Here is a 24859-nt window from a genome sequence, read left to right on the forward strand (position 1 = left end):
AGTCACTTGACAGTAGTGCTGGGAACCAGACTTAGGTCTTCTGCAAGAGCAGCGCAGGTGTTTGACTGCTGAGCCATCTTCCCAGTTCTGCACAGATTTAAAACACCATCTTCATTGGGGTTGTCATTTCCAGTAAGTGTCTGAGTCTGTTTATGACGTCCCAATAAAATTTCTCGATACTTTCCCCTTTTGTTTTTGGTAAAGAGGGCAAGCCAGAGAAGTTTTCATTTGGTCTTCTGGATTCCCCTTTTCGTGTTGGAGTTCCATTCAATATTCCTTTGGAGTTACAGGATGAATTCGGTCACACTACCCAGCTGTCATCTGATATTCAGCCAGTTCTTGAAGCAAGGTAATTGAAGGATTTATTTGTATTTGTGTTTTTGTATTTGCAAAGTATTTACTCTTTTTGTGTAAATTATATAGAGTTAGCATTGGCATTAATGTTTTAAATTAATTTTATGACTCCTGGTGATTTATTTGGCTCCAAACCATCCTCTGCAATTACAATATCATGTGCAAATTATTTCACAGAAGTTTATTTTGAATTTACTGCTGAAGTCATTGCATTTTATTACATTTCCATTTTTTCAAGTATGGCATGCTGTCCGCTAGTTGCTATTGTTTGCTTAGGGATTGCAGCTGAGGCCTGAAGGATAGTTCAGTCAGTAGACTGCTTGCCTTGCAAGCCCAAGGACCTCAGTTCCATCCCCAAAACCCAGATAACTGAGCTTGTGTTTGAACATGGAAGACATTGCTTTTTTTTTGGTTTTGTTTTTGGTTATTGAAATAGTCTTGTTATATGGTCCTGGCTGACCTGGAACTCACTATGTAGATCAAGCGGGTCTTGAACTTGGGACAATCCTCCTACATCTGCCTCCTGAGTGTTAGGATTTCAGGTATACACTACCATGCCTAGTTGATTGTTTCTTTTATAATTGTTCTCTCATTTTTCTTCCACTTTCATCTCTGAGGTTTCCTTATTCTCTCTTCTGTATTGTATGTTCAGGAAAGATAATTAACCCAAATCCTATTTCCCAGTCCAGAAAACAAAGATAAATGTAAAAGAAAAGTTCTATTATTGAATAAATGATAAGCCACCTTGTGATCACAGGCAACCTGCTCAGGAAATTTGCAAAACCAGAAGGAAATATCTTACTCTTTGGTTTTTGCTGTTCTTTTTTTAATAGCTGAATGAATATAAACCATTCAATTGATGCCTTTCATAAGATTTTGTTGGAGATGATGGATTAGAGGTAACCATCACTTTAATGGTTCTCTGCATGTTTAAAACATGAGGTGCTGGACTCCAGGAAGAGCTGGGCACTGTGGGAAGACAGTAAAGAGCTGACAGAGCGAAAGAAATCCAAAAGTGATGGACAAAGAAATAAACACCCCGAACTTACAGAGTTAGATGACAGTGGGAAGGGTAGAGTCCCCTCAGGGAACTGTGGACAAAGGTGAAATTGAACGCCTAGGCACATCCAACCCAGCACTCTGTAAAATATACACCAGAAGGTCTGTGACCTGCACAGCAGTGAGCAGACACCAGAGAAAGGGCATGCACACTTACAGCTTGGTAACCAGAGATGTGGTGGGAAATCATCTGAAGATTGATCTTAACATCAGTCTTCAGTGGGGGAGCAAGTGGAAGCCTTTGCATTTTTTATCTTCTACCAATGGCTTCCTGTCTGCTGGGTGAGCACTTGTCCACCTTGAGAATCAGTGTGGGCCCAAGGAATCTTGATTGTGACTTGGATGCAGACTTGGGAGAGTGGGTCTCTGTGGTGGGCGGTACAGCCCTGTTTCCTCAAGGATTAATTTTTCAGTCTTTTTCTTACAGGAGCTAATAGTTTGGCTCCTAACTAGTCAAGGAACAAGAGGACTAGGGTAGGAATGGATGGTAGGAATGGAGGATTTCATTCAGTGTTATCGTTCTTAATTTTTTTGTTTTTTAGCTTCTGCCTCTAATTCAGTGATCTTTTGTTTTAATCTGTTCAAATATAAACTTTAACATACATGTTACTTTTGGAGAGAGGAATTCTGGGATTTAAATATCCACCATTCCCTCCTACTACCCCCCCCCCCCAAGCCTTTTCTCTCTTCTTTTTTGCCCATTTCTCTGAGTCTGCTGGTATTATCAGCTTCTGAGTAGTATCTGCAATACATTTTGATTTCCAACTTTTTTCACTGCTGCTTTAGGTTTCAGCTTTGTTGCAGCTATGAATTGATTTTCCATTGGCCTGGGTTTTGTTGTCTTTGTCCCTTCTTACATTCCACGTTTTATTTGTATTTGCTTTAGTAGTAAAAGTTTTTCTTTTACATGTTAGGGGACTTCAAAAGCCAGCAAAAGCATATAATACATGGCATATGATTAGGGGCTATTTTGTATGCCACTTTGCATTGTTAATGTTGATTTTGTTAAATATGTAGCAAGATGCCATTGTTTTAGAGTAGGTCTCTGCAGTAGGCACCAACAGACTAGGATAGAATCAAAGGGAGTCACTTCTGCTAAAACTCTAGTAATCAAGGTGTAACTAAGTTGTTAATCTGAACTTCTAACACCTCAGACTGAGATAATAGTTCAGATGGGAGGCCCACTTGGCACATTACTGAAGTGTTTTCTGTCTTAACTCCTAAACCTCTGGGTACTATGAAATAACTTGCTGTTTACTAATCAGTTACTGTCCTGGTGCCCTGCCATTACTTTATAATAAAAGTAACTTTTTTTTTTTTATTTATTTTTTTTTTTTTGGTTGTTCAAGACAGGGTTTCTTTGTAGCTTTGGAGCCTGTCCCGGAACTAGCTCTTGTAGACCAGGCTGGTCTCGAACTCACAGAGATCCGCCTGCCTCTGCCTCCCGAGTGCTGGGATTAAAGGCGTGCACCACCGCCGCCCGGCAGAAAAGTAACTTTTTAAAAAAGCTTTTATCTCACTCTTAATTCTGTGTGCGTTGGGCACGTGTGCATGTGAGTGCAGATGCTCAAGGACAGCAGAGCTTCAGATTCCCATTGAGTGGGTCTGGGGCTGTGAGCTGAGCCCCTTGTGGATGCTGCATCTGACATCTGGCCATCTGTAAGAGCAGTACATGTGTTTAATTACTGAGTCATTCTCCGGACCAAAGGGTAACTTAAAGTGATCAGTGTGGACCATCAGGGTGGCTCAGTGGATAAGATTCTTGCCACCCATCCTAAAGGTGTGCATTAATCACTGGGATCCACATGGTAGAAGTAGCTAGCCTCTGACCTTCTCTCTCTCTCTCTCACACACACACACACACACACACGACGTGGTTTGCATATACACTGTGGACTGCAGGCATACACACATATTACATACACACAAACCATAAATTTTAAATTGCTGATATGCTTTTTTTCCTTCTTTTATCTTTTTCTCTGTGTAGAACAAGCCTCATTATTTTGTTCATTGGAACACTTTGTTAGAATGCGTTGAAATGAAATAGTGCTACTCGATTATAAAATCAAAGACTCTTAAGATCTTTGTTGTTAAATCTTACTGTCTGTTCAGAAAATACCTGTAAGCCCTTAAATTCTGTGCTTGAGAAGAATGAGCTTTTTCTTTCCTTGATGTACCTTTTCTCTTTTTTTCCCTGAGCATCTTAACTAACCTAGGCATTACTTGCACACTGCAGTAGAAAAGGTACTCAGCATATATTTTAACAAGGCTACAGCAGCATGAAAACCACTTTGTTAGTGAGGCTTCTCTGACACCATTCTGCTTACTAGGTAGCAGATCCCGCCTAAAATTTTACTATGGGAAAAGATGTGCTTAGAAAAGAGTGAGGATACCATGAGTACACCCTGTGAGCCTGGTGGACTTGGGGATTTCTTTGCTAAGGGATAGAGTGTGGTCTGTCTTTGTATTCTTTTCACTTTTGATTTTTGTTTTGTTTTGTTTTTTTGAGACAAGGTTTCTCTGTGTAGCTTTGGAGCCTGTCCTGGATCGCACTGTGTTGATCAGGCTAGTCTCAAATTCCAGAGATCCGCCTGCCTCTGCTTCCCGAGTGCTGGGATTAAAGGCGTGCGCCACCACCGCCCGGCTCTACCTTTCTATTCTTTCTTCTTATATCCACAGTGAGAGTCCTGGTTGATCCATAGTCAAGGCTTGCTTGTATCTGCCCTTTTGTGGGGTTTTTGGTTGTTGTTGCTTTTAAATACTTTTATGGTATTATAGATGCATAATGGAAAAGGCTAATTATACAAGACTACTTCTAGGGAGATTCTGTTACAGTGAAGTAAAAAATAATCAGCAATTTTCCCTGTGTTTGTACAGTGACAGGTGTGATATTATATCAGACTTTTTATGGCCATGTAACTTGCCTTATTTCTTGTGTCTTGACCAACTCAACATGTGTGGTTAGAGTAGCACACATCTGTAATCTTAGTACTAGGGATACTAAGGTGGGAGGATTATGAATTTGAGGAAAATTTGGCTATATATGGAATTCCTGACTCAAGGGGGGAAAAGACACTTTTAGGAATTTTCTTCTCTTTACTTCCTATTTAAATTAAATTAGAAATTTTATTAAAAAGATGAATTAAACATGCCTGTAGCACATTTGCAGCCTCGTTTGTAGAGAACTCAGGGTAATTTATAAATAATCTGTTTTTTTTTCCCAGTGGTCTGTCTTTACATTATGAAGAAGTAACCAGTGGCCCAAATTGTATAATTAAAGGTGTCGTAGCTAAAGGTCTGGTTAATTCTTGTCAAGGCAAGGTAAGCATTATACATAAACGTTACAGTACTTATTATTTGTTTCCTTTTATGGTAAATTGGAAATTGATTGTTGACTGACCTGGGTTTATTTTCCTTTGTTTTGTATTTTGTAAACAAGATGACAGTAATCCCGAGTTGTTGCTATGTCACCTCAGAGCGGTGCGGCCATGTCACTTGTAGTCAGTCACTCCAGCACCCCGGGCTAGCTGTCCTCTAGCTGTCCTCTCCATTCAGAACCATTGTCCAGCATTGCTGTAGTCAGTCACTCCAGCACCCCGGGCTAGCTGTCCTCTAGCTGTCCTCTCCATTCAGAACCATTGTCCAGCATTGCTGTAGTCAGTCACTCCAGCACCCCGGGCTAGCTGTCCTCTAGCTGTCCTCTCCATTCAGAACCATTGTCCAGCATTGCTGGTAGGAGTCCAGTGATTCTCCCTTCTATTCTTTTATTTTTCTTAGAACAGAAACTACAATTTGAAATCAGTGAGACTATAGCTGATGATTTTAACATGTTCTGATAATTAACAGGGAAGCATTTAGCAAGGGATATCTATGGTTAAGAAAGATAGAGGTATGTCCTCTCAATGTTATGTTTAAATTAGAGCTTCCTGGGGCTTGGGTCTGTGATAGAGCGCTTGGAAGGCACTGGGTTTAAAAGCACCAGCCCAAAGAAGAGAGGAGGAACATCTGCTTTCTTCAGACAGTTCAGCTAGAGTAGCTCTGATCTGAAATGTTTTGAATATTAACATGATGACACAGGTAACAACTCTAAACCTGACCTTATTTGATAAATGTCAATCAAAATGGGCATACCAGAATTGCTGTAGAGAAGTTGATTGAAGGTGATATATTTAAGGCAGAAAATAGATGAATTTCATGTTTAGACTTGCTTCATTACTCGGATACCTTTGTTTATAGAGATGCTCCAAAATTCGAAATGCTTCCAATCCAAATATTTTTTATTTTGTGTGGAGGTGTTTTGTCTGTATGTAAGTCTGTGTACCATGTGCGTGCCTGGTGCCTGAGGAGATCATAAGAAGGTATCAGGGCCCCTGGAAACTGGAGTTAAAAAGTTGTGAGCTGCCATGTGGGTGCTGGGATTCAAAGCGAGGTTCTCAAGTAGAGCAGCCAGCGCTCTTAACTATCTCTCTAGTGTGTAATAGGAAACATTTCAGGCCGCTCTCTAACGCCAGCGCCGCCTCTCGCTTGCCGAGCTCCAGCCGAAGGAGAAGGGGGGTAAGTAAGGAGGTGCCCATACCATGGCTCGTACAAAGCAGACTGCCCGTAAATCCACCGGTGGTAAAGCACCCAGGAAACAACTGGCTACAAAAGCCGCTCGCAAGAGTGCGCCCTCTACTGGAGGGGTGAAGAAACCTCATCGTTACAGGCCTGGTACTGTGGCACTCCGTGAAATCAGACGCTATCAGAAATCCACTGAACTTCTGATCCGCAAACTCCCCTTCCAGCGTCTGGTGCGAGAAATTGCTCAGGACTTCAAAACAGATCTGCGCTTCCAGAGTGCAGCTATTGGTGCTTTGCAGGAGGCAAGTGAGGCCTATCTGGTTGGCCTTTTTGAAGATACCAACCTGTGTGCTATCCATGCCAAACGTGTAACAATTATGCCAAAAGATATCCAGCTAGCACGCCGCATACGCGGAGAACGTGCTTAAGAGTCCACTATGAGGGGAAACATTTCATTCTCAAAAAAGTTTTTTTCCTCTTCTTCCTGTTATCAGTAGTTCTGAATGTTAGATATTTTTTCCATGGGGTCAAAAGGTCCCTAAGTATATGATTGCGAGTGGAAAATAGGGGACAGAAATCAGGTATTGGCAGTTTTTCCATTTTCATTTGTGTGTGAATTTTTAATATAAATGCAAGATGTAAAGCATTAATGCAAGCAAAATGTTTCAGTGAACACATTTCAACAGTTCAACTTTATAACAATTATAAATAAACCTGTTAAAATTTTCTGGACAATGCCAGCATTTGGATTTTTTTAAAATAAGTAAATTTCTTATTGACGGCAACTAAATGGTGTTTGTAGCATTTTTATCATACAGTAGATTCCATCATTCACTATACTTTTCTAACTGAGTTGTCCTACATGCAAGTACATGTTTTTAATGTTGTCTGTCTTCTGTGCTGTTCCTGTAAGTTTGCTATTAAAATACATTAAACTATAAAAAAAAAAAAAAAAAAAAAAAAAAAAAAAAAAAAAATAGGAAACATTTCAGGTGTTACTTAACTTGCACACTCTTGTTTCATACTATCAAATTATCAGGTTTTACATATGCATCTTTTTTGTTTGAGATTTGGGTAAGTTTTAAATGTTAGTTGAACTTTAAAATGCTTTCTAGATTCTCAGTTTACCTTAAAATAACTAAATTTATAGAAGGGTTCAAAGATAACAAGAGCTTACAGATTCATTCTCTCTCTCTCTCTCTCTCTCTCTCTCTCTCTCTCTCTCTCTCTCTCTCTCTCTCTCTCTCTCTCTCTCTCTCTCTCGGCAGGATTTCTCTGTGTATTAACCCTAGCTGTCCTGTGCTCTGTAGACCAGACTGGCCTTGAAGTCAGAGTCCACCTGCCTCTGCCTCTCCAGTGTTGGGATAGTAGGCCTGTGTCACCACCGCCTGGCTCATAAGCTCACAGAGTTTCCAGAGCCACGTATATTTATACACTAAGAAACATTAGGACAGTACTAGTGAAAAAACTTGACTTTATTTAGATGTCTCCAGTTACTGTTACCTTTCTGTTCAAAATCCAGCCCAGAATATTCCATTCCATTCAGAGGTTTATAGATGTAGTTTTTTTTTTTTTTAACTTTTTTACATTGAAATGTAATTACAGCCTTTTTCTCCTTTCAGTCCCTCCCGTGTCCCCACTCCCTGCTCGCTCTCAAATTCTTGTGAATTTTTTAAATCTATTTTTCTGTGTGTTTTCTGGTCACTGTGTGATCTCGTTCTGTGCTTTTCAATTGGTCTTGGTTTTCTGTAATGATCTGTTTGTGATGCAAAGAGATTTTTCTGATGCAACAAGATGTGGGGCTACATTTAGCTGTAGGTGTAAGGATACGTATTTAGAGTGCTGTTAGGAATTATGCTGGCTAAGTAACTTTACTTAGTAAACTTTACTAAGTAACTCTACTTAGTGGTTGTAGATTCTACAAGATCTATGACCTTACTAACCTAGAATAGTTGGGTAGGTTTCTGATACCAGGTATGGTTTCCCTTTTGTTGAGTAAGCTTTCAGTCTAAATAGAAAGCTGTTGTTTATCAACAAGTTATGCATGCCACTGTTGAACCTTTAAGGACATTGCACCGGGATGATCACTATGCAGATTATAGGTGTCATAGCTTCGTAGGAGTATTAAAACTTGCATGGTGCCCTCTGATACCATGAAATCTAGTCCTCAAGGGAGGAAGCTTTCAAATCAGAGCCAGCTCAGTGTTGTAAGTGCATGATGTCTTCAGCAGTAAGGATCTAAAGAGAACAGCAATGGACATGGCTGAGTACATATTTATGCAGTGTGATGTTGAGTCCTATACCTGACTCATATGGAATATTTACTTTTAGATTTTTGAGGATTCTTCACACTGGTTCCAGGGTAGATGGGCCATCTTACAATCCCAACAATGATTGAAAGTTCCCTTTTATCCACATCTCTTTCAGCATTTATTGTTCGAGCTTGTTCCAGTTACTTTTTGCCATTCTGATAGAGATAAGATGAAATCTCAAAGTTGTTTTGATATGCATCTCCCTAATTGGTAGGGATGGTGAACATTTTCTACTAATTCTTAGCCAATTTTATTTCTTCTTTTGGGGAGGTCTGTTTAGATCCATGCCCATCTGCTAAATGTCTTTTACTTAGATCTCTTTAGTTACTATTACCTTTCTGTTCAGAGTTCATTCCGTTTTTTTCCTACTCCTTGTTTCAGTTAAAAAATATTTTTTGCTTTTCGTGTGATCTTTATTACTGCTTTGCCTGTGTGTACATATGTGCACCTCATGCACGACTGCTTTGCCTGTGTGTGCGTATGTGCACGTCATGGGTGCCTGGTGTCTGGAGCCCAGAAGAGCTAATTGGATCCCTTGGAACTGGAGTTGTAGTCGAATTGGATGCTGATACCTGAACTTGGGTCCCTTGCAAGAGCAGCAAGTGCTGTTCACCACTGAGCTGTCTTTCTACCCCTGCTTTACATCTTTACAAAACCTTCTGATTTTGATGATTACCTCAGGTACACCGTTTGAGTTTGAGGAAAGATTTTTTTTTTCCTCCTGGGATTCTCAAATATTTGTATTAATTTTGGAGACTAAATTATGAGTAAATTTATACAATGATAAGGAAATTAGAAAACAATCAATCAGAATTGAAATGGTAAGCTACTTAAAATTTAGGTTTAATTTTTGCTGTCTTTTTTCAACAGAATTTTAATCTGAAGGTTATTATTCCGGGCTTAAAAGAAGATTCACAGATTTTGAAAATTAGATTGCTACCTGGTAATATTATTTTAACTTTTTAAATATTCTTAGGTTGCTGTGGTGGTGAATGGCCAGAATATAGGACGTTGAGCAGGAAAAGAGCACAGTTTATTATGAATATGCATGTGCACATGGATGTTGTGCCTGCAGCAGTCAGGGGTGGCAGAGCCCCCAGGAATGGATTGCAGTTTTGATACTCTCCTGGGCTGCAATAATGAGATTTTGTCAAAAATACAAACAAAGGAGAAATGGCATTATGATACAAGTATAATGATGCTTTTATGCAGTTTGATGTTTGAGATTATTATTCCCTCCAAGTCTCTGTATCTTAAAAAAAATCGAGACAGTCTAGACCAGGCGACCTCAGAAACTCTATAGATAACCAACTAAGGATGGATGACCTGGAGCTTACAATCCTCCTGCCTCAACCTCCAAAGTTACAGACATGTAACACATAAACCTGCCAGGTTTATGTGGTGCAGAGATTGAACTCAGGCCTTTGTTCTAGACAAATACCCTGATCAGTGGAGCTACACCCCAAGCTCCAGTGTAAGTCTCAAAAATACATTTAGAGTTATTAGACATAGCTCAGTCTTGGGGAAACTTTTAAAGTACAGTGTATTAGGAAACATCTAGAGATAAGCTTATAGATAAACTGCTATATCAATCTTACTTGTATAACATTCATGTTTTAAGAATTATAGGTCCTTGTTAATTTGATAAGGATTCATCTTGGGACAATGAAATTGTATTTAAGTTACATAGGATGGAATATGCTATTTAATTTAAGGGATAGTCTGTTTTAAGGATCCAAAAAGAATATTTTGGAATCAGGCCATTTGGGTTTCAGTATAGGTAAACTTAGTCTGGCTGCCTTTTCCAGTGATCGTTGGAATGCTCCCTGCTCTCGTAGGGTTGTAGCTGTTAGATGAGATCAAATGCAGTCCTCACTCTGCATGGTTGTGCAGTCGTTGAAGAGAGAACACAGTACTAGTTACACATGAGCTTTAACACTGTCCTGTGCAAAGTGAGACCTGCTAGTATTTGTGATGCTTACAATTGTGTTTATTGAGTGTTTAATACTTGATCCTAAACAAAAAGCCAAGGAACAGTTGACATGCAAGTTTTAGTTATGACCCTTAGAGACCTTGGATATGACAACTTGCCCATGGTCGCTCGTTTGTTCTGGACGACAGCAGAAGGACAGAATGGCTTATTCACAGTTTGAAGTTCTTGCAGGTTTCACACAGTCATAAATTGATAAAGAAGTGGTTAGTACAACCAAGGGGGAAAATAGTTTATTTAGAGTAATAAATATGTATGCTTTTAGAAGTAAGCTAAACCAAATAGAATTGACTTGTAGAAATCTCATTACTTAGGTATGTTTTTTGGTGCTTTTTAATTTGATAGAAATAACAAATTAGAAAATAGCACAGTGTTGCAGTAGGAGCCAAGAAAGAAACCTCTTCACAAACCAGGATTTAAGCTTGACTTTGCCACTTTCTGACTTTGGGTCCAGCACATCTCTCTCTCTCTCTCTTTTTTTTTTAATATTTATTTATTATGTATACAGTATTCTGTCTGTGTGTATGCCTGCAGGCCAGAAGGGGCACCAGACCCCTTACAGATGGTTGTGAGCCACCATGTGGTTGCTGGGAGTTGAACTCAGGACCTTTGGAAGAGCAGGCAATGCTCTTAACCTCTGAGCCGTCTCTCCAGCCCCAGCACATCTCTTTATATTGAATATTTTTTATGTGTTCCTTTGATTAAATATATTCAGTTCCATTCTCATAAAATGGAGGTGATAGAATCTTGTGTTCTGTATAATGCACATAGCAGTATTGACTTAAATCATGACATCGTAGTTGACAGTTATTAAATAGTCACTGTTAACCAATATTATAAACTAAAATAATTGTGTCTAGTTACTTTTATATACTTTTATTATCAGTATTTAGCATAAATTGAATTTTCAAGTATTAAGGATTGTACATATAGCTTATTGTTGAAGTATAGACCCATCCTATTAATCTTATAAGAAATGTATGATATGGCTTGTTCATGATATCAAAGACAGTGAGCAGTATACTTACCTGCTTATGTAATTGCTTAATCACCAGGTGTTTGTTTATAACATAGCCCAATGCTGGTCTGCAGCTCTCAGATGCTGAGATTACAGGATTGTACCATCATGCTGGACCCGGACTTAGCATGTCATTTCTTGTGCTGGAGCTAGCAGTCATTCACTGTATAAAGCTAAAGATGATAAACAGTATTTTAGTAAACTTATTTTTCTTTTTGAATGCTTTCCCTCTTAATATTTTCAAGGTTTCTCAGGACTGTTTAGGACATTTCTAGCATGAGCTAATCAGTGTCTATAGCTTGCACGTCTAAACCTAGACATCCACTTTTTTTTTTTTTTTTTTTGCAAGATAGTATTTCTCTGTGTAGTCCTAGCTATTCTGGGACTCTGTAGATCAGTCTGGCCTGATCTCAGAGATCTGCCTCCTGAGTGCTAGGATTAAAGATGTGCACCACCTCTCTCCCAGACATCAGACATTAACTGTGCTATTGAGACAGCTCCATCATACACACTGAGTATGTTTGGAAGATAGAATTTATCAAGTTCTGTATTTTTTCTTTGTTCATTGGTCATAAATATTAATACAAAAAGATATCTTAGTCTATTTAATCTATTGAATATGAACTTTATTATGTAATTTCTTGATAGGTCCCCCTCATCGACTAAAAGTGAAACCTGACTCGGAAATTCTAGTTATAGAGAATGGAACAGTGTTCCCATTTCAGGTTGAAGTTGTGGATGAGTCAGACAACGTAACAGCACAACCGAAGCTGATTGTGCACTGCAAGGTGAGCTTACTGTGATGCGCAGTTATGAGCACTTAGAGCTTGTGCCAGTGCAAGGCAGTTGCTGTCTTTTTGCTGCTTCAACGTTGAGCCTTAAAAATAGTAAGCTTTTATGTTACTTTTGTTTTTTAATTTGTGTACGTTGCAACATTTAATGAAACCAAAGGAAGTAAGTCAGACTCTGTCTTTTGTCCTTTTTATTTGTTTTGGTTTGATTGTTTATTTTGGATTTTTTTTTTCAAGACTGAGTTTCTCTGTGTAGACCAGGCTGGCTTCAAACTCAAGAGATCTGCCTGCTTCTGCTTCCTGATTACGGGGTTAAAGGCGTGGCTGCCATTCAATCAAGTCCTAATAAGTATTCCATAGAAGATTTCTTAGAGCATTTCCTTGAGTTGGGAGCATTGTTGTTATTTTGCTTTGTTTACTTCGAGACAGGGTCTCTCTGTGGCTCTGCTGTCCTGGAACTCGCTCTGTAGGCCAGGCTGGCCTCCAACTCACAGAGGTCCACCTGCCTCTGCTGGGATTAAAGGCATGCGCCACTACCGCCCGACTCTCAGCCCTCTTTTGATTTTTTTATTTTGAGACAGGATTTCCTAAAATTGTTCAAGCTGGCCTTGAACTCACCCTATAGATCAAGAAGGCTTGAATTCATGATTGTTTCTACTGCCTTAATCTCTTGAGTATTTGGATAAAAGGCTTTCACTACCAGGCCCGTGGAAGCAGTTTCATAAATTTTTCTTCCTTCCCTTTCCTCTACCCCCTCGTATACGTGTCTCTGTGTATGTCAGTTTTCGTGTGTCTGAATGCATATGGCAGAGTGGCTGGGCAGCTAGCTTCAGGAAATTCCTCTGTCTCTGTCTCCAACCCTGCTTTAGGAGCATTGGGATTGGAGAGGTGCACTGTAGTGACTAGTTTGATGTGGTCTCCGGAGATTCAAACTCATGTTGTCCTTCTTGTACAGCTGTGCTTTATCAACTACCGGGCTGTCTCCCTACATCCCTCCCTGGATTTGAGAGAGGGTGTTTCATTTATTAAAGAGAATGATAAAGCTCTCTGAGAGTTTTTGATTAACACAGAAACAAAGGTGGGATAAGATCTGCACAAAGGAAACTCAAGACAGAAAAGAAGAGGCCAGTGAGGCGGCTATAACTTCTGTAATCCCAGCTCCAGGAGATCCCATAGCCTCTTCTTCCCTTACACACACACAGACACACACACACACTCAGATATACATGTGATCTTTTTTTAACTTAAATAAAAGAATAGCGTTTGAGGAATTTAGTTTTTCTAAAATAGTAAATTTTCTGTAACATAGAAAATTACTTTTTATTAAAAAATTCTAGTGTCTTGAGTTTTACTTAGAGTTTTCCAGTGTCCAGCCCAAAAGCTTTGGTAAATGGTATTTGAATTTAAACAGTTAATGAGTAGTTATAGATTGGTTCATTAATGATTTTTCTGTCCTCCCTCTAGTTTCTAGGTGCTCCAAGCCTGCCAGTCTACACTGTGGATTGCAGTAGCTCTGGGACCAGCATCCTAACAGGGTCGGCAATTCATGTTCAGAACATTAAGAAAGACCAGACACTGACTGCTAGGATTGAGATACCTGTAAGCTACCATTCTCCTTGGTATTATGCCGAGTCTTTAACAGCTGTGGAGTAGTTATGCAAAGTTCTTTAATGCTAAATGTATAATACTTTGGTTCTCTTAAGAAAAACAATGTGAAGTGTAATAGTATTTAGCATTATCTATTACATATTATATAATTTTCTTGATCGAATCTCTTACAATGTTTATAACTACTAGTGAGTATATTTTCCTTTTATAAAGGTATATTTTAAATTGGATGTGTGTGGGGATATGTGGGGGTATCTATATGGGGTAAGTATATGTAAGAGCAGGTATGCTCGGAGACCCAGAGTCCTTGGATTCCTTAAAGCTGGAGTTCTAGGCACTTGTGACCCACCTGGTTTAGGCAGTCGAGCTGAACTCAAGTGGATCACAAAAGTAGTATGTGCTCTAAACCATTGAGTCATCTCTCTGCCCCAGGAAATCGTTTCTTAAAATTCACCTCACGTTACAGTGCACCGTTGTGTTCTATTCTTGTTTCTTTGAAAGTTTGTAGAGACTCCTACTGGAACCACCACTGAAAGACACGAAGACCTTTATCTTGTATGCATGAGTGCAACTCTTTGTAAGCATACATGGCTAGTGGAGGGTACTAGAAACATTCCATACAGTTGCCAGATGAGGTAACAAACACTGATACTTGAATAGATTTCTTAGCAGTTGATGTGGGAGAGGAATCAATCAGCTGCTTAACTCACACTTCCCTACTAATTTGTCTATCTAATACTAATATAGTGACCCTTATATATCTAATATTAATGCCTTGAGCTGTAAAGGGGCAAAAACTCTTACCTTCATTCTAATTCTCTCTTTCCCCCTGAAACTCTCTCTGTAGACCAGAGATCTGGCTGTGTCTGCCTCCTAATGGCTGTGATCATTAAGGCATACACTACCACTGCCTGGCTCATTCTAATTCTTTTAAGCCTTGTTAGGTTTTATAATCTTCCCCCACCCCCTTCAGTCAAACCAAGGGTCTTTGCCAAGTACTTTTCCACTGAGCTGCAGCCCTTAAGATTAGCTTAAGATTTTAAGATAATCTTAAAATACTAAGGATGCATTTCCTTTACAATGTAGGCAATGTGTGTGCATGTGCAAACATGTGCATGCAATAATATCTTGCAGACTGTCAAAAAGTGTCACAGTTATGTGAGGATGGGAAGGAAGGGACTTAGGTTATTATGCAGCAGTATTAGAAGATGAGGAATTGAGATTAGTTAACACAAATAACAGGTTATGTCTGCTTTGATGCAGTTTCTAGTGTCTTGTCCAAAGGCATCAAGCAACCTTGAGAGGAAGAAAGTCAGTGTAGTAATAAGAGAAGCGGCGGGCTGCTTGTCGTCTTGGCCACCCAGCTAGCTTATGCCCAAAATAATTACATGGAAACTGTATTCATTTAATCACTGCCTGGCCCATTATTTCTAGCCTCATATTGGCTAACTCTCACATCTTAATTAACCCATTTCTATTAATGTGTACCAGCATGAGTCTAACCAGCATCTGTCTCGGAGAGGAGAGCCATGGTGTCTGCCACACTGCCTTCTTCCTCCCAGAATTCTGTTCTGTCTCCTTCACCCACCTAAGGGCTGACCTATCAGAAGGCCAAGGCAGCTTCTTTATTTAACCAATGAAAGTAACACATAGGTAGAAGATCCTCCTACACCAGTCAAGTAAATGTGTGTGCCTTTAAAATCAATTGCTTGATACTCTATTTTAATTTTTGAGACAGAGTCTCTCTGTATGGCTTTGATTGTCCTGGAACGCACTCTATAGCTCAGGGTGGCCTTGATCTCAAAGAGATCTGCCTGTCTCTGCCTTCTGAATGCTGGGATTAGAGATATACACTACCACCACCTGGCACTGCTTAATATTTTATAATGTAGAGTTTTTAAATAAACCAATAAATTTTAAATAACCTTAATGGTTATCCATAGGAATAGTTGTAGATAGATAAGAAAGGAAACAAATTAAGTAATATTTAAAATTATTTTAGAATTAATAACTTTGTGCCGTTGAAGGTGTTATAGTTTATTTATAGAATGGTGGTGTAACGGCTCAATGCAGCTTCTTTATGATGGATCCTGTACTAGTGACGTGCCACTAGTCAGTATAAATTTCTCAGTATGTTGATAAGCTCAGGTTTTGAGGCATCTTAAAGCCCATATGGCTATGAAGAAGTTGTTTGATTTATCCCAGTGTGCTAATAACTGAAAAAAAAAAAAACATAAATTTCAATACAGCTTAATACTAAAATGTATCTTCTGTGGCAGCAATTTGTCTTCAATTTAATGGAAAGTTCTTGGTTTCTTCTTTCCTGAATCTGTGACTTAACTTAAAACTTGTGACTTTATAATAATTTTAAATGATTTTAAGAAACAAGAAAGAAGGTATCCTTCTTAGTAGTTTTCAGAATGTACAATTTATGCAATTTATTACAATTATTACAAATAAATTGCAATCTATGCAATTTATGCCTGATGGTATAAAATTTATATTATTAAAAATATAATACCTTTTTGTTTGTTTGTTTTAAAGGCAAGGTCTCCTGTACATTCCAGGCTGACCTTGAACTTACTATGTAGCTGAGAATGGCTTGAACTCCTGACCTCCTGCCCACACCTCCCAAGTGCTGGGATTGCAGGTGGGTGCCACCACATCGGCTTATAATGCCTTTTTAATAATAAAACCTGATTACAAAGTTACAAGTGTAACTGTGATGAGATGCTCTTTTCTCTTACAGAAGCTAAATTGTTAAAACATGCCATGGATTTGCCATTAGAGAAAAGAGAAAACGAATACATAGGTCACTCAGTGTATATTCATCTTTTCTCTTCTAGAGTTGTAAAAATGTGTCACCTGTGGAAAAGACTATCAAGTTACTTCCCAGTAGTCACGTTGCTCGACTACAGATATTTAGTGTGGAAGGACAAAAGGCGATCCAGGTCAAGCATCAGGATGAGGTTAATTGGATCGCAGGGGATGTAATGCAGAATCTAATTTTTCAAATGTATGATGAAGGAGAAAGAGAAATCAATATTACACCATCCTTGGCAGAAAAAATCAAAGTAAGTATTTTAAACAAGTTGTTTACTTGTAAAAAGTCTTATGTTTAGAAATTTGAAATATTGTGGATAGCCTATTAGAAATTATCAAAGAAAAAGACTGTTATTAGTTTGGTATTAAAAGAATTGTGATATTGGACTGTGAGTTTTAAATCATAATTAGACTCTGACACATTTTTGCCAATGGGAAATAAGCTTGTGTGTTCCTGTAAAATAAAAATAGAAATTCTGTGAACTCATGGAAAGCATAAGAGAGGACAGCAGCTGAGCTGGTCAGTTTTCTTCTCAGTAAGGTCTCTGGACTTCCTTGCTGAGCTTCCTCTCTAGTTGGTTCTCGATACTGCATAGCCATTGAGAGTGACGTGACATTGGAGTATTGGTATCCATTCTTGCTCTCAGATGGTCACTGTCAACTTCTGATGGCTAGTCACTGGGCGCCTTGACTTCAAGACTTTTTCCTCAGCAGAACTTTTTGAACCACAGCTGCAGGGTATGGACTGGCAGTGTTTCAAGTTTTCTCTGCTCTTTGAAAACTCATTTTGATCTGAAATAAGAAAATCACTCAAGGCAGGTGTGATAGCCTTTAATCCCAGTACTTAGGAGTAAAGGTAGGAAGATCTCTATTGAGTTTAAGGCCAACCTGGTCTACATAGTACATTTAGGACAGCCAGGGCTATGTAGAGAGACCTGATATATAGGCATTTATTTGGTGAGTGGGTGGAAGGGAGGGAGAGAGGGAGGGAGGGAGGGAGGGAGGAAGGAAGGATGGATTACTCAGATTTGAATCTTGTCTAACATTTCCATAGTAAAATACATAAAAACCAGCAGGTCAGAATAAAATACACTGAGAATGCACATTAAAGTAATGTATACCTGGGCAGTGCTGGTGCACACCTTTAATCCCAGCACTCAGGAGACAGAGGAAGGTGGATGTCTGTGAGTTCGAGGACAGCCTGGCCTACACAGCTAGTTCCAGGACAGTCTGGGCAAAACAAGGAAACACTGTCTTGAAAAACAAACTAACAAAAAAAGATGATGTATAACATAACCATCATTATTTTAAAATGTACCTCAATATCAGACAACAAATTTCAATAGTAAGTTGTTTTTGTACTAACTTGATACTTTAAATCATATACTAAATAGGTTTTGGTGTTTTGTTTGGGTTTTTTTTTTTTTTCTGGCATGGACTTGATTGAAATGTGGATGATGTGCATGTGAAAAACTTGTACTTAAAGAAATGATTCTCAGGCTGACAAGATGGCTCGGCTGGTAAAGGACCTAGGGCTGAGCCCACTTAACTGAGCTCTGTCCCTAGGACCCACATTATGGAAAAAGAGAACCGATTCCTACATCAAGATCTCTGATTTTATGTATGTATGTACGTATGTATGTTTTTCAAGACAGGTTTCTCTGTAGCTTCGAGCCTGTCCTGGAACTAGCTCTTGTAGACCAGGCTGGCCTCGAACTCACAGAGATCCGCCTGCCTCTGCCTCTCTAGTGCTGGGATTAAAGGTCCGCGCCACCACCGCCTGGCTAGATCTCTGATTTTCATATCCCATAGCATGCTCATACATATATCCCCTTGCAAGCGTACATGTGCACATCCATACACAAATAATTTTAAAAACTTAAAAAATATTTTCATAGCTTAGCAAATTTCCAGGCTTTGGTTTTCTACTCAGTTGGGTGCTTTGTGGCCTTAAACCCAGCACTTGAGAACTGACTAACTCATCCACACTTGAGAACCTGACTAACTCATCCACATAGATGGTGGCACACTTTTACTCTTGTTGTCCATAAAAACAAACACCAGATCACAAAAGGAAAGGAGTTTTTAAGAAAAGCATCTGGGGGCTGGAAAGACAGCTCAGCGGTTAAGAGCACTGGCTGCTCTGCCGTAGGTCCTAAGTTCAATTCCCAGCCAACACATTGTAGCTCACAACCATCCATAATGACATCTGATGCCCTCTTGCTCTCTTCTGGCCTGCAGGCATACATGCAGGCAGAATGCTATATGCATAATAAATAGATAGATCATTAAGAAAAAATTTGGATTCTCCTAGTGCCATACAGAGTCCTCCTTGTCTCATGAAGAAGAGATCCAATACTCTTTGATTCTGAAGAACCACCTTGACCAAGTAATCTTTTTTTTTTTTAATTTATTTTTCCATTCAAAAATCTCCACTTCCTCTTCCCATTCCCCTTCCGCTCCCCTGTTCACCTTCCTCCCTCCCCCTCCAGGCTTAAGAGAGGGCAGGGTACCCTGCCCTATGGGAAATTCAAGGCCCTCCCCCTTCCATCCAGGCCTAGGGAGGTGTGCATCCAAACAGACTAGGATCCCAAAAAGCCAGTACATGCAGTAGAAACAAGTCCCAGTGCCATTATCAATGGCTTCTCAGTCAGCCCTCATTATCAGCCACATTCAGAGTTCAGTTTAATCATATGCTCGTTCAGTCCCAGTCCAGCTGGATTTGGTGAGCTCCCATTAGATCAGGTACACTGTCTCAGTGGATGGACCAACCCCTCGCTGTTCTGACTTCCTTGCTCATCTTCTCTATCCTTCTGCTCTTCAACTGGACCTTGGGAGCTCAGTCCAGTGCTCCGATGTGGGTCTCTGTCTCTATCTTCATCCATCGCCAGATGAAAGTTCTATGATGATATTCAAGATATTCATTAGTGTGACTATGGGAAATTGGAAGCAGACAAGATCGCTGGACAAACTGAGCTTCAGGCTCCCCCTCCCTGGCTGGATCCAGAAGGGCTGGGGCATCTTCCTTCATGAGGTTTGGTGTCAGGGAATCTCTTCCACATCTTCTACTTCATTACAGAGTCATACCCTATGTGTCCATGGCTGATTGGTAGAGTTTGATGACCTTGACTTGACTTCTGTCTCGGAGAGTCTTACGTTATCATCTGGCAGCAGGCTGGCTAGGGTTAATGACAGAAGTTTTACAAAGTCCAATACAGGGTTGCTCCAGAAGTCCTGACCATTATTTGGATATTGGACGTCAATATCTCCGGGATCTTCCTCAGGAAGACCACTCCAGGGTATGGGGAGGTTAGAAATGGTTCCTGACCCAAAGTCTTTTGTCGTCTTTTTTTTACAGGTTTCAGTGTCTGGGTAAGGACCTCTTTATAAGATGGGGCAGTCTTTTTTCAGCCTGTCAGAAACAGGGGTGGGGCGGTTGGAGGGCATGATACAGCGCTGCTTGTGAGCCTGTGGGAATTTGTTCTAGGGGCAGCACTGGGTGACTGTAGTTCTGTGATTGCTTATTCCCACTTCCATTTTATACATGTTATACCTGTTTCTCCAACCAAGAGAACTGACAGAAACGCAGAGACAACAGCTAGCGTGAGCCACCCTACAGTCGTACCCCTGAAAAGACCGGGGAGTCCACTGAGGTCTTACATGGGTCCAGGACACTGGACCAGTAGTTGCATCTAGCCTCTCTTTGTGTTCCTAATTCTTCTGAGCAGTCTGACACCAGAAGACACTTTGACCAGACTTTCTTCCAGAGGTGTCAGAATCCTCGGAGCATTAGGCAGCAGTTGATCAGAGGGAGTCCTGGAACCCAGGCTGGACACCCCAGGAGCTCTTTCCCCACTCTGATGGCCTCTGAGACCTCCGCTGCCGGGGTCTGGTGTCTGGGGATCTTTCTGGGGCCTCCAGGAGGTTTGTGAAGTACCCACTAGAGAAGACTGCTTAGACATGAGTTTAAGTCAAACAAAAATCTTTATTAGCTGGTTAGCAACTGCACTGGGTATTCAGGACCCCAGTATAGCTCTGAGCCTTTCTCAGGTCGGGGGACTTGGTTACAGTCCTTGTTCTGACAGGTGATTTCTTTCCTCCATTGCAAAGGGAGGCAGAGTTAAAGGAGAAGTAGGTCTGATGCTGCTTGCAAGAGAAACAAACCATCACCTCTCTTACCCACACATTGAAGTATTAGGAACCCTTGTGCCAGGGACCTGCTTCCTGAGCCACCTCCTTTCCTTCTTCAGGGGAGAAGGGAGATGGGCTGGCCAAACTATAGATGGAGACTGCACTTTTGTTTCCTGACTGCCCAGACCCGAATAATCACACAGAAACTACATTAGTCATAACACTGTCCGATGGTTCACGTGTATTTCTAGCTTGCTCTTACATCTTAATCATTTCTATTAGTTCATGTTTTGCCATGTGGCCGTGGCATTATCTCATTTTCTACGTGTCTTGTTTCCTTGGTGGCTGACTGGTGGCTGACCTGACTTCGCCTTCTTTTTCTCTGTATCTCCCCTCAGATTTCCCACCTGGCTTTACTCTGCTGCTAAGCCATTGGCTGAAACATCCCTATTCATTCGCCAATATAAACAGCACATATATATAGAAAGACATTCCACATCATTTCCCTCTTTCTGTCGAAATAAAAAGGAAGGTTTTAACTTTAACATATGTAAAATATATAACAAAGCTGAACCGGAGAAGTGAGGCAACCACAGGAGAGTACGCAGGGGTGCGAAGTAGATGGGAGCCGAGCTACAGGCATGAAGAGAGGTGGCAGGGAGCAGTGGGAGCTCTGATCTAACCACAGTGGATGGAGAATGTTGCATAATTAAAGGAAGGCCCACAGGAGCACATAACAAAGGATAACATGTTTATTGGGGGTCACTCGAAATAAGAGAGCCCCTGTGTTCCTCCGATGTGTGGGCACTGGAGTGAACTGACCTCCAGCTACCAACCAGGTGAAAGGAAAAAAGGCCTGAGCATGCTTTGGTCTGTGCTTATAATACCTCACACCACACCCTAACAGTCTGGTACCTAAAGGCTATTGGCTGAATGAATTCCCACAACACCAACCCTTTTTTTCTTATCAAATTTTTTTTAGCAATGTTAAGAAAAATGTACTGATGTCTTTTTTTCATTTCATTTTCAGGTGGTTGTGTATCTTCAGAGACTTAACAATGGTTGCAGGAAGTCAGGCCTCCCATTTTGTAGCATTAGGATGAGCAGGACACAGTCTTTGTCTTATATACTTCTTTCTTATCGTCTGTCATTCGAACAACATGAAGTAGAAAACAGTATCAATGATTTTTGAACTCCCAATCAAAGGCTAAAAACAGCAAGTTGAGCTAAAACTGTCTTTTTTTTTATGATATCTCTGTTCATTCTTTTTGTTTATTGTGATAGGGTCTGACTATGTAGCCCAAAATAGGCCAGAATTTTCTATCCTCCTGCTTCTCTCTTTTTTTAAAATAGTTTATTTTTATTTCATGTGGTTTTTTGGGGTTTTGAGACAGGTTTCTCTGAAGCTTTGGAGCCTGTTCTGGAACTAGCACTTGCAGACCAGGCTGGCCTCAAACTCACAGAGATCCACCTACCTCTGACTCCCCAGTGCTGGGATTAAAGGCTTGCGCTACCACCCCACAGCCTATTTTGCCTGCTTGTATGACTCTGAAATTGGGGTCACAGACCATTACGAGCTTCCATGTGGGTGCTGGGGATTGAACCTGTGTCCTCTGGAAGAGTAGCCAGTGCTCTTTAACTGCTGAGCCATTTCTCCATCCTTGAACTAACAATTCTTCAATAGAAATCAAAAGTTTAATCAAAAATCAAAAGTAGGATATAGCCTTTAATCCCAGCACTCGGGAAGCAGAGGCAGGCGGATCTCTGAGTTTAAGGCCAGCCTGGTCTACAGAGCGAGTTCCAGGACAGGCTTCAAAGTTACAGAGAAACCCTGTCTCACAAAAAAACCCAACAAACAAAAACACATGTAATTCAAACGATGAAAAATTTGAGATAGAAATCTCGAGAAAGGTTTAGCCCCAAAGGTAGCCAGAAAGGTAAAACAGCAGGGAGACTCCCTTTCCTCTCCTTGCAGAGTACAGCCCACAGGGATCACATTCAGAGCCTTGCCCAGACCCCTCAGCGATGGCAGAAATACACATCATGTTGCTTTCTTTTCGGGTACTCACACTCAGTTATGTTTAGATACGTGCCTCGTGTGGGCCAAGCTGGCCCATAACTGCTAACAATCGTGCCTGTTTCTCCCAACCACTAGGTTTGCTTGCATGTACTACACTATGGGTCTTTTTGGTTTTTTGGTTTTGTTTCTTTGTTTTGTTCTTTGGTTTCAAAGAACAACATCTTGATATTTAACTCATTCAGTCTTGCAACCTGGAATCATCCGCCTCAGATTCCTGGAGGTTCCATCAAGTCTAGTCGATCTCCACTTTAAACTATAATAACCACATTAACAGCTTGTAACAAAGCTCTAAAAATATTTGTCTTAATGGCTTTTAATTTTTACTCTGAAGATTGGAAATATTTTCAGCAAACACAAGGATGCTTTGTCATTTAATATGCTATTGTTTCTGGTTATAAAGAGACTTCCTAGCTGGACACAGTAGTATGTGCCTTTAATCCCTAACCCCCTCCCCCAGCTCTGTTCTGCCCTGCTCTGCTAAAGGCTCAAAACAGTTTCTTTATTAACTAGTAGTATTATTCACACCATACAGAGGGGAATCCCACATCAGTGAGGGCAACCTGATCTGTATAGAGTATTTGGTACAGTTAAGTCTACATAGAATCTGTGTCAAGAAAATACAAAAGAAAAAAGAAAAAAAGTCTTTCCTTGGTGTGTGTTTGGGGGCTGGGAGTTATAATTTAGGTTTAAGCTTCGTTAGTAATTGGGGTATGGTGGTGCATTGCTCTAATCCTGGCAGTTTGGAGGTGGAGGATCATGAGTTCATGTCCACCCTAAACAACATAAATTTGGGGGCCGCCTGTTGTATCAAACAGGTTTGGAGCCCTGTTTCAGTCTTTAGAGAACAGTGGTTGTGAGAAGACTTTGCGTGAAGCCTCTCAGCTTTGTCTTATTTGTGTTCTCTCCTAGGTTAACTGGACTCCTGAGGTTAACAGAGAACATTTGCTACAAGGTTTGCTTCCTGGTGTGCAAGTACCAACATCTGTGAAAGATGTGCGCTACTGCCAGGTTTCTTTCCAAGATGACCATGTGTCTCTGGAAAGTGCATTTACAATCAGGTTTGTGAACTTGTGCTTTGAGATGCTTGTTGTATTTTGAGTTATTTGAACTACCACAACAAGATAGTCTTCTGCAGCACATACATGTGAAGAAAAGTTGCTTTTAAGATGAAAAAAAAAAACCACACCTTCTAGTTCTATAACATATGGTCGATTGTCTTTACAGTGAAGCTTCACTGTACACGGTGGTTGATTGTTGGACTTTGTTAGAGAGAGTCCTGCTATGCAGCCCAGGCTGGCTTCAAACTCACTGTTGTTTTTCGGTCGCCACAGAGGCTGTGCGTAAATCTGCTGCTGTTCCAGGCAGTAATTGCTGCTTTGCAGTTCCTGGCCTGCTTCTCTGGTAGCCATGGCTTGGCAGGAATTCTGTTCTACAGGCACCAGCTATGTCACTGCAGCCAAGCATAGCTTTTAATTAAATCTACCATTCTATGTATCAATATGGCTCGGAAGTCAGAGGCTGGGGTGAAGAGCTGCTGTCTCAGGCTGAGTAGCAACTAGCTGGCCTCTCTTTGCTGTCCTCTCCAAAGATTCCGTCCTTCCTCCACCAAAACAAGCAACCAAGGCCGTACCTACTAATTACCGTGTGTGTGTCTGTGGTCTTCCAGATACCCCCTGACTCTCCACCATCATTGCTTTCTGACAACTAGTTGTTAATTCAGCCTGCTGACCCAACATGGATTTCATTTAATTAATGCAAATGCAAACACAGGATTCACAATGCGATCAAAAATCCCGCAACAGCCACAGTCCTCCTGCCTCAGGTTTCCAAGGGCTGGGATTACAAGTGGTATCACTGTATATTGAGTGATAGTGATTAATCTTTATCATGATTATAATCTTGCACTTCATTGATCCATTAATAACTGTAAAAATCCACCAAAGGAAGGTCCTTCAGTTGAAAGCAACAGAAGCCTGAAACATACAAAAGTGTGAGTTTTAGTGATGAATTTTGAAATGGTTCAATCAAAGTTAACATACACAACTCATAGAAGAGAGTAGAGCTTAGTGTAAACGAGCAAAGGACTGGCTTCCTGTACCCTCGCCTTGAGCACCCTTTCCTGTCACTCCT

At 40.5% G+C, this 24859-nt stretch overlaps 2 protein-coding genes across 2 annotated transcripts in view; both read left to right on the forward strand.

The window, feature by feature from the left end:
* Smchd1 (structural maintenance of chromosomes flexible hinge domain containing 1) overlaps positions 1 to 24859 on the forward strand; it is a 140013-nt gene that overhangs the window by 61274 nt on the left and 53880 nt on the right. Inside the window, 7 exon segments of the mRNA XM_038315179.1 lie at positions 205 to 349; positions 4641 to 4737; positions 9159 to 9231; positions 11945 to 12084; positions 13552 to 13686; positions 16542 to 16769; positions 23639 to 23787. Coding sequence (XP_038171107.1) covers positions 205 to 349; positions 4641 to 4737; positions 9159 to 9231; positions 11945 to 12084; positions 13552 to 13686; positions 16542 to 16769; positions 23639 to 23787 — 967 coding nt within the window.
* On the forward strand, positions 5916 to 6761 carry LOC119803780 (histone H3.3A). The gene has a single exon (XM_038315178.1). The coding sequence runs from the start codon at positions 5994 to 5996 to the stop codon at positions 6402 to 6404; it is 411 nt and encodes a 136-aa protein (XP_038171106.1). The 5' UTR covers positions 5916 to 5993; the 3' UTR covers positions 6405 to 6761.

The sequence above is a fragment of the Arvicola amphibius genome, chromosome 18 (assembly GCF_903992535.2).
Source record: "Arvicola amphibius chromosome 18, mArvAmp1.2, whole genome shotgun sequence".
NCBI classification, from domain to species: Eukaryota; Metazoa; Chordata; class Mammalia; order Rodentia; family Cricetidae; genus Arvicola; species Arvicola amphibius.